General features: G+C 39.9%; 1 protein-coding gene across 2 annotated transcripts; it reads left to right on the forward strand.

Annotated features, from left to right (window-relative positions):
- Positions 1–930: 930 nt before the first annotated feature.
- On the forward strand, positions 931–9,303 carry acp6 (acid phosphatase 6, lysophosphatidic). Of its 2 annotated transcripts, none has more exons than XM_029459830.1 (11): positions 931–1,102; positions 2,208–2,433; positions 2,705–2,833; positions 5,442–5,572; positions 5,717–5,796; positions 5,888–5,975; positions 6,148–6,280; positions 7,098–7,198; positions 7,506–7,598; positions 7,692–7,857; positions 7,945–9,303. In XM_029459830.1, exons 2-11 carry the CDS (start codon positions 2,215–2,217, stop codon positions 8,077–8,079), a joined length of 1,275 nt encoding a protein of 424 aa, XP_029315690.1. In that variant the 5' UTR covers positions 931–1,102; positions 2,208–2,214; the 3' UTR covers positions 8,080–9,303. The 2 variants fall into 2 exon arrangements, with proteins under 2 accessions (XP_029315690.1, XP_029315691.1); XM_029459831.1 differs by lacking the exon at positions 931–1,102 and adding an exon at positions 1,167–1,670.
- The last annotated feature ends 739 nt before the right edge of the window (positions 9,304–10,042 follow it).

The following is a 10,042-nucleotide window of genomic DNA, read 5'->3' on the forward strand; positions in this document are numbered from 1 at the left end:
GGAAGGTGGGTATTATTCAGAGATGGGAAAAGTATTTAGATAATTTACTTCCTCATTTTATTCAGTAATATAACAGTGGTTATCAAATTCATGGAATGGATTCTTTCTGGAATGTGGTCAAAGTTTAAATTAAAAAACAAAAGGTAGGATAAAATTCAAAATAATAAATAAAGTGCAAAAGGCATTACTCCCAAAGCAGATTTCACGTATACATGTTATTTCTAAAAAATTATAATTAAATATACCAAATAAAATGTGTAAATTAACAGTTAGTTGTATATTTTGTGGTTCTTATTTTCATAATGCAGAACAAAAGACTCCCACGCCGTCCTTTTCAAAGAACAATGTTTTGGCACACAGACCTTCACCAGGTTATTCATCAGTAAAATAAACCATGTGCAGGAGACTTTTGTTCTGCATTTCTTACCCTTGGTCTTCACCTACGCACCTGTCGATCTACAGGTGTGCATAAATTCTGCTCTTTAATGTAAATATAAATAATAGTAGGTACATAAACTAAAACAAGAATACATTAAAAATAGAGACTATACAAGAGCATTTTTGTGTAATATATGTATATATATATATATATATACAAGTGACAATGTGTATGTAAACAGTGTACAACATGTTTATAAGATTAATGTTAGTGTTTTTCTGTAATAATATAACACTAAAGGAATATTGCGCAAGAGTCATAGTACTATATTAACATAATCTAGTAAGCATATAATATTGTACATTTTGAAATATTAGACATAAAGTGTAGTTGTGTGGGATAACTTTATCACTGGATCATTGTGGCGTGCAGATACACGTGGGTCCTGGAGGGGACATCAGCTCGCTTTGATCCTTGTGCTCCACCAGAAATATTTTAAAAGAAGAAGAAGAAATGTCATGCTGTAATGTGAACCTTGGGAAATGTAGTTCTATCTTTGTAGCTATTACCTTCACTTTCATTGTACATTGGCGTTTGTTTCCCTACAGTTCCCGACATGTCCTTTGGTTTGAAGCGGTCGGAAGAGTTGCCGAATGACAAGTGAATTTGTAAATTACTGAATGTTCTCTATCGAGATAAAGCAGGAGAACTTCGTTTCAGAAAGTAAGTAGCTAGTTAGCTACATCTTACAGAAAGTGAGCCTCGTTGTCACGTGCAGTTAGCTAGGTTAACAGTTGAGATGGAGGTCAAACTTCATGTTATCATGTAATAACTTAACGTTAGCCTTGTGCCGTGTGGGGTTTCCCTAGCGCGCTTCATCAATGTGTGTTGGCTAGTTCAGGATATCAGTGAATAGTGCAGGATCTTACAGTATTTGGGTTTGGTTTAATGGCATAAACTAGGCCATATTAACTATTTAAGTAAAATTAGTAGTGCTACTGCATTAATCTACATACCTGAGATAATTTGAGTTGACAGGAAGTTTATTTGTGTTCATTTAGAGCAGGTTAGTACATAATGCATAGTATAGCTGACAGTAGAGCCAAAACGATTAGTCGACTAAACATCTTACGTTAGTCAATTATTAGAAGTTGGTCGCTAATCGTTTCAGTCAAAATGACACAGAAATTATGATTACATTTTTGACATTTCATAAACCAGTTGAGAAAGTAATCTGCAGATTAATCGATGATTTAAATGATTGTTTGTTGCAGCTCGCCCTGTCTGAAAGGTAAAATATGCTAAACAAATGTGAATTTGCTAGTTTATGTAGTCTTGTATGATGATAAACTGAATATCTTTGTGTATTGGAGTTTTCTATATCAATATGTCAAAATGCTCTTTTGGAAATTGTGATGGGGGTCTTTTTCACTATTTTCTGACATTTCATAAACCAAAATGTACTTTTAGTAACACTAGTTGTTGTCCTGCTACAAAGAACAAGAAACTCAAGCTTGTTTTTTTGCAAGACTGTCTTGTAACATTACGCAGCCTGACAGCCTTACTCAGAATCAGGTTTATTGTCCAAGTATATGTACAGTACACATACAAGGAATACAGTGTATTTAAGATATGAAAATATACAATGTACATGTACAGTGGATGTAAGTGTTGCAGGGTTATTGCACAGGGAAGTGCCTGAAATTGATTATTTCTGTTAACGTTACTGCCATTATGACAAAAGTTCTTCTTGATCTTCTGCTTAATATTAACCCTAATGCGTGTGTAGTTAATTAAAATGTAAACAATGGGTCTGTTTTGTTCACAGGTAAGCCATGAGGAATCTTTGGACCAAAGCAGGTGTTTTCGGTTCGATGTCAGTGGCTTTCGGGTCAATGCTGTGGTCACAGAAGAAGACTGAATTGGAACAGGTGGCTTCCAGTTGCCACTCTGCTGACACAAATCCCAGTTCTCCTTACGAACTAAAATTGGTCCAAGTCCTCTTCCGACATGGTGCTCGTACCCCGCTAAAGTCAATACCTGATGTGATAGAGGTAAAACTCTTTTTCCGACCTGGCTCAAGGAAAGACAAAATATTGACACCACACATGACTCTTTAAAGTAAAGTTAATTTATTATAGAAATCTAAATAAGTGTGCAGTCAGTTCATCAGTAGTGTGTGGATGTGTGAATCAGGAAATTGGTCTTGAGGCCTAAGGGCCATCACACTATAACAAAATATGTACTGTCACATAATATCTGTTTAGAAATGTCTGTGTATATATAATAACAATTCTTCATTTGGGCACATTTGTCTCACCAAAGGCTCAATGGTTACCAACGCTCTTGGAGCCTCCAGCACACACCCAGATCAACTATGAAGTGACCGACCTTCATGGTGGCCCAAGGCCCCCAGCTCCTGTAGAAGAAAGCTATCGGAAAAATGTACTGAACGTGAGTAAGTTTGCTCTGTGGTGTGGAGCGCGGTCAGACAAGAAAAGAGTTAAAGAAACAAATTCAGGTGAAGCAACTTGTCTAGTAATTGGTTCCTGGTAAGAGGCTTTGTGGGAGGATAATAGCCAAACGCGTGTCACGGCAGACATTTAGACCTGTAGTGGCTTGATTCAGTTTAGGTGTGCTTGTGCCGGGGCCCTGACCTTGTGCAATCTGGCACAGTTTACCTAAAGGCCCTGTCACACATATCCGTATGACAGAACCGTATGCTGGCGTATACGAAATATCGACAATAGGTTGATATAAATTAAGGGTAAGTTGTGATCGTTTGAAGGACGCAGACGATACGCTGAACACGCCAGACATACGGCCGTCACACAGCTCCGCATGGCAGAAACATGCCGGCGTATATGACAATTACCTAAGAATTTGTCAGTGTCCAAATACGTCCAACTTTTCCACAGCAGTGTTGTAGCTGACGTATACATAACGAATACATAACTAATTATTATACGTATGTCAAACATTGATATCGTATCACTTACCTACCGTAATTTCCGGACTATAAGCCGCAACTTTTTCCCCATTTTTCGACCCTGCGGCTTATATAACGGTGCGGCTTATCTATGGATTTTTACAGCTAACGGCCACTAGGGGAATTCCTAAATCTATGGATTTTACAGGTTACAGTCCACCGGATGCCGGAAAAGAGCGCGCAAAAGTAGCGAGTGGTACGAGAGACAGACGGACATTACGAGAGCGAGGACAGTGTGTGAGACACCCTCATTATGGAAAAAAAAACGTAGAAATGCATATATATTTATTTCGAGGAGTCTTATTTTGTTAAATATGCTTTTATGTTGATACTCCTGAAACCGGCACTTTCTGGGGGTTCGCGCCACTTTTTCGGGAGACGGAAAGAAGGATACGCTGAAGAGAGGGGTGCATGTCCAAAAACCCCGACTGTGGAGTTACCGTATGATGATGACTTTCTTGTGTTTCTTCTGTTTCAACGGTAATTTATGGACAAATTAAGGAAAACACCAACGGTCAGAGACAATAAATGCTGATTGAACAGGCAGAAGTTCTCCATCGTTATTTCCTGGTTCTACGCAACACAACGCATCGTGGTGTCAGCTACAGACCGGCTACATACACATCAGTCAATTTAGCGTCTGCGGCTTATAGTCAGGTGCGGCTTATAGTCCGAAAATTACGGTATTTAAAACGTATCAGAGCGTCTGGCCAACGGAGCTGGAAAAGTGCCATCTGGTTCACGTCATGCTGATGCTGAAGAACAGAATGTACTCTTGTCGCAGCCTCTCAGCATCCTCCATGCTCTCTGATGACGGTTGATGTATTCATCAAGACGTGCTGTGAAGAAGTGAGGATGAGCTACTCACAGGGACCCTATATACTATATTCAAACCCCAATAAGCTACCAAAACGCTAGCTGAACGCTAGCTGTACTGTAGAAACACATTTAATAAGTTACTCCTCCGTCAGGCATAAGTATAACATAGATTAGGAATAGGTTATCCACTCGTTATCAATAAATTGGCTATAGGATTCACCGTCAGCCGACGTAGCCTATATCTAACGTTCCTCTAACGTATTCACGTACTGTATTCACGTATGTCTAACGTAACGTAACTTATGTGTAACGTCTGCATAACTTATGAAGCACACGTCGGGTACGTCCGAAAATTTTGAACATGCTCAAAACATTTTCACAGACTCAGCGTTCAACAACGCACCCCAGCATAACACCGCGTGCTCTTAACGAATACTACTTATGCCTTCCCTTATATCAACGTACACCAGCGTGTTGCCGATATTTTGTATACGCCATATTTTTGTATACGTTATGCATTCGTTGGGCATTCGTCTGATACATTTTGTATTAGTAAGTGATGCGCTATCAATAGGTTAGACATGCGTATCTGTATCTGTACCTTTTCCGATCCGATGAAAAGTTTGACGTATTTGGACTCTGACAAATTGTGAGCTATTTTTCGTATACGTTTCCGCCTTACGGACATGTTTAACAGGGCTTTAAACACTTACTGAGATAAGTACTTACATTTGAGCTGTTTTCTGAGAGGACAAGTTGATATCTGCTTTGGTAAAGGCCTGTTGTTTTATATGTTCTGCCTGTGTGTAATCCAGTTGTGATTTTTGTATTAAATAATGTGTATAGACTCTGTATTTGGATGTTCTTGCCATAGTTGTAAAGCACCTTGAGGATTCAGAAGCCTTTCTCCCTCTAGTGGCCACTACGGTTTATTACAAAGCCGAACAGATGACTTTAAAGCGGGTTCATTCATTCAACTCCTCTGTGTAATGCTGCTGAACTGTTTAGAGCTTCCCAATGAGATATGTTTGCCAGCCACTGTGTCCATATAAATGGTTATTTCCTATGCTGAGTTCGCTGCTTTGCTCAGGAGGTTTACTGCACTGGAATTAGCTTAGAAAACTAAATCCCACAATATGGACTCGTGCCATCCTTGTACCACATTCACTCTGGATTCCTGCATGCCATCGCAGGTGTGTGTTTGTTTGGCCACATCTGTGAGTAAAACCTGATTCTGTTTTCCCCTCTTGGCAGGGTGGCACGTTCCCCGGTCAGCTGACCACAGTGGGCATGCAGCAGCTGTATGAGCTGGGCCAGAGGCTGAGGAGGAGATATGTTGAGGAGAGCCCATTCCTCAGCTCCACCTTTAGCCCAGCTGAGGTTTAGTAAGTGATATCAAGAACATAAACCCTTTTCTGTACACTACCGTTTTGATACATTTTACTTAAGAGCGCAGTACAAAGGATATCAGCCTAAATGTTTGCCTATTTTGAAGTTGGCTGTCTTCCATGACCTGTTTAAATTTTTAGTGTGCGCTCCACTAACATTGTGAGGACCATTGAATCTGCCAAGTGCCTGGTAGCAGGTCTCTTCCAGCAAAAACAAAAAGGTAGGGTTGAAATCCATATGTCCATGATGTTATTTATTCTATTCTGGATCTCATCGAATCATTTTCTTTTTTTTTTATGTTGTACTTGAAGAAATTGTGACTATATTAACAACGGAGGCAGAATCTGAAATCCTGTATCCTAACTACCATGGATGTAAGCTGCTCAAAATCCTTGCCAGGTTTGTAGAGTATATTTTCAGACCAGGCCTCAAACATCCTATGCACTCGCTACCCGAAACCAGCATCTAGAATAATGTGTTGTGCAAAATTATAAGCAGAGTTGAGATGCCTCTGACAGGTTGTCATGGTGTGTCTGTGTTTTGTGGCTGACACTGTGTGTGTTCTATGCAGCCACCGCTGGGCAGAGTCGTCCACTCTGCCAGACATTGCAGCAGACCTGCAGAGCATCCAGAGCGCGTTGGGCATCGCTGCTCACCAGCACATCGACTTCATCCTCATTAGGGACGACATGGTTGCCAGAGAGGTGACACTGCCGCATCATGATTCACATGACTTTTATTAGGTCTCACCACAAGCTATCAGAATACATACGATTATTATGAAGACTTGGCCTGGCTGGAGGCGGCAACCCAGCATGCTGCTAGTTATGCAAAATGAAACTCCACAACAGAGTTCATCAAGTCTCTACAGATTTTAACAAGCTGAAATAACAGATTCAGCACGATTTTGAGTCTCAACATTGATGGTATTTACTCATGGCCGTAATTGAAGATATCTTAAAAATATGTTCTAATTCAGTCAGTGAAAGAAATTCATTACTGGATGAGACACTGAAAATGTTTTTCTCCATATTGCTTGTCACACATTTTTTGTAGATTTTCAAATAACCATCTTTTATTGTGAATGCGCACACGGGCCACTACAAGATCTGAAACAAGACAGAGGGCTTTATAGGAGATTCATTTCCTTCCTTTCCTGAATTTGCTGATTCTATTTTCCCTGTCATCAGACAAAGCCAAATACTAAAGCCCTACCTAACATTCTGGCTGAATATGTTCATATCCACTTGTTATCAGTTACAACTCATTCAAACTAACAGACAAATTAAAGCAACACATACTGAGTCAATACAGAAAATAAAGCTACTGGTAGATCTTACTGTCATGAGTTAGATTTGACATTGTCTTAGCTGTAGAAATACAATTACTTTGATGAAGGGGGAAATGGGAAGAAATACCTTGTAATAACATGACAGCTCTGCCTTCATCAACCTTCATCTTGAGGTTTGTGTTGCTCACAGCATAGCTAATACTGACTGTCAAGTCTCTGCACGTTAACAGACGCACGGCCTGGCCTGCCCATCGGTGCTGGACACCTGGAGGAACAAAGTGGAACAGAGAGCCGTGGACATGATCTGCCATGTGTATCAACCCAGCAAGAGGTAAGATTAAACTAAGTCAGTGGAGGAGGGGCTTTTGAAAAGGATCGATTTTTTATTTAGACCAGAGGTTTTCAAAGTGGGAGGTGGGTTTTATACATTGAATGTAACATTAGTTATCAAAAGACGATCACATAGAATAGCCTAAATGTGTGTGATTTAAGAGACAGTCCAGAGGTTCAGTAGTTTGGGGGAATTTGAATGTTTTTTTCTTTATTTGGTGTAGTCTAAAGTTATGTCAAACAGCAATATTAGGCTATTTTTGCTCAATGGTTGGCCAAACTAAGCAAGTAAACTCTGTTTTTGGCAGGGAGAACTTGCAGCTGTGTGTGGGACCCCTCCTGCACACATTGTTAGCCAACATTGAGGAGAAACTACAGGGCACCTCATCAGAGCCAAACAGGTTGGACACCTGGATAAACGCACCTCTTTGTTGCACAAACTAGATTGTGTTTTGTCTTCAAATGGCCCACTGTTTTATTCCTCTCTCAAACAGGAAGCTGTTTTTGTACTCTGCACATGACACCACATTGATTCCCTGTCTGATGGCTCTGGGGATTTTTGACATGAGATGGCCACCGTATGCCGCTGATTTCACTCTGGAGCTGCACCAACACCGGCAGACCAACAAGTCCTTCGTTAAAGTTTCATACGTAGGCCAGGTAGGGGGTGAGATTGTGTCTTTGTTTATTTGATAAGCTGTTGCATTTTCCTCTTGTTTTCCTCTTACGTTGCTTGTCTTTCTGCAGGATCAACTTGTACCAGGTTGTAGTGGAGTCTACTGCCCCCTGGAGGAGTTCAAACAGGTCCTCTCAGCATACTCTCTGAGCTCTGAACTCTACCAATCACTTTGTAACAGCACAGAGTGCTCGACCAAACCCTAAACCCACAACAAACCGTCACTTCGCAACACAGTGCTACCCTTGATATTACACTCCGACAGATACCACGCATCATGTTTTTTCCGTTCCTACTCCATCCAGCCACCATCACCAGGGGAAATTTACAATTCCTGGATTACAGCCTCTTTTGTAGATATTTCAGTTTACATCAGACTTTTAATTTTGTTACTATTCATCTTTGTTAACATGGCAATAACGTGTTCCATTTAGGTAGATTAATTGAATGGCTTTGGCATATTGACAAGTGTAAGTGCAGAATTATTTTTGCCATAGTGTTTACGTGATATCAGATGCTTCGTGCACAAGTGTTTGTTTGGATGCACTTAATCTGCTAACATATTTATTTAACAAACTCCAAAAGACTAAAACCAACTATGTCTGCATAATTTCAAAGTACCGTCATAAATCTTTAAAAGCAGATGACAAGTACATACTTGATACATACATAATTTTTTTTAAAGTTTAAGTAATTTGCTAGAACAGCTGGACACTAAACTGGAGTAAATTTGGTGTTCTAGTGAGTATTTACTGCATCAGGACGGTGTAGGATTGTATCAAAAATAAACTACAGTGCCCATGTTGATTTGCAATGATGGAACATACTCCTGTAAGTGTTAGACAGGGGAAGTATATAGCACAGAGGAATAAACCATACCAGAGTTGCCTAATAAGTTAGAATGATATAAATAAATTGTTGGTTTTGTTCTTTTGGAGATTTGAAAAATACAGAATATTATCAGCCTTTTCCTTAGAAGTTCAAACCATTGCTACAATTTACTCTTGCACTAAGATAATGTATAAGTTATTATCTCAAAGACAATGTGGCACCAAAGTTGATGCAATTATTCTGCCAATTTGGTTGTGTTCAAATAAAATATTTCATATTCAATAATTAAATTCCTCACGAGAATACTAAGCAATTCATGTACTGTATTTAATGTTGGGGAGTGTACATTAGTGTGTAGGTGAATGTCTTCATAACCATGTAGACTGTGCCGAAATGGAATATTTCTGCTACAGTATATTTTAAGAGTGAAACAAGACATATTCCTTCTTGCGGGGATTTGTTGATACCGTCAGACCCCAGTATAAACCTGTGTTACAACACGCACTGTACCTCATCAGCGGGACTTTCCCGTGACCTGCTGCTTGAAATATAAAGGTTTGGATTTGCGAGTCATAAATAAAGATTTTGATCAATGTTAAGTCTTTTCTTTGTCTCATGTCACACAAAGGGCTCTGTACTATTCCTACCAGCTAAGACTTCAAAACACAGGTTAGTAAAGCACAACTAGTTAAGTAGAGTTCAAATGCATCAACATGCTTGCATCTATTTTGGAAGTGTGGTGTCCTCTGAAAGCTCTCACTAAATACCTCCTGATAAAATGTCAACTTGGTCACAGTCCTTCCCGCTATGGCTTGCTCTTTGTTCTAGCTCAATGTTGGTCAACTGGTTTGACGTGTACGATGACAAAGACACCTCCTGGTCCACATAACTGGCTAGATGTGAATAGTCAAGAGCCACGTGGACCCAAACATGCACACACGCACGCACACACACTCCATAGACAACATGTATATACCAAAACAATATCTTTTATTTGTAGTCCATCACCACAGCCCTGGTAGGCTATTCTGCACCAAAGCTAATGGAGAAACACATGACAAGCTTATACAATAAGAGAAAAGAGAGGAAGTCAACTGGATGGTAAGCAGTACGTGTATACATTTCTCCGTGTCTCACTCTGGACACCACACCTGCCTTACTAAATTTTTACCAGATCTACCTAGCTCTAGTTCTAAAATACCTGGCATACCTGCTGTGGCATTCAGCCACTTCGGTCCCATTATGCTGACCTTTGGGGTGGGATTTATTGCTGTGGGAATGATTATTACCCAGAGTCAACAAGAGAGTCAAAACAAAACAGGAACACATAGCACATCT

Source organism: Cottoperca gobio, chromosome 21 (assembly GCF_900634415.1).
Source record: "Cottoperca gobio chromosome 21, fCotGob3.1, whole genome shotgun sequence".
NCBI lineage: Eukaryota > Metazoa > Chordata > Actinopteri > Perciformes > Bovichtidae > Cottoperca > Cottoperca gobio.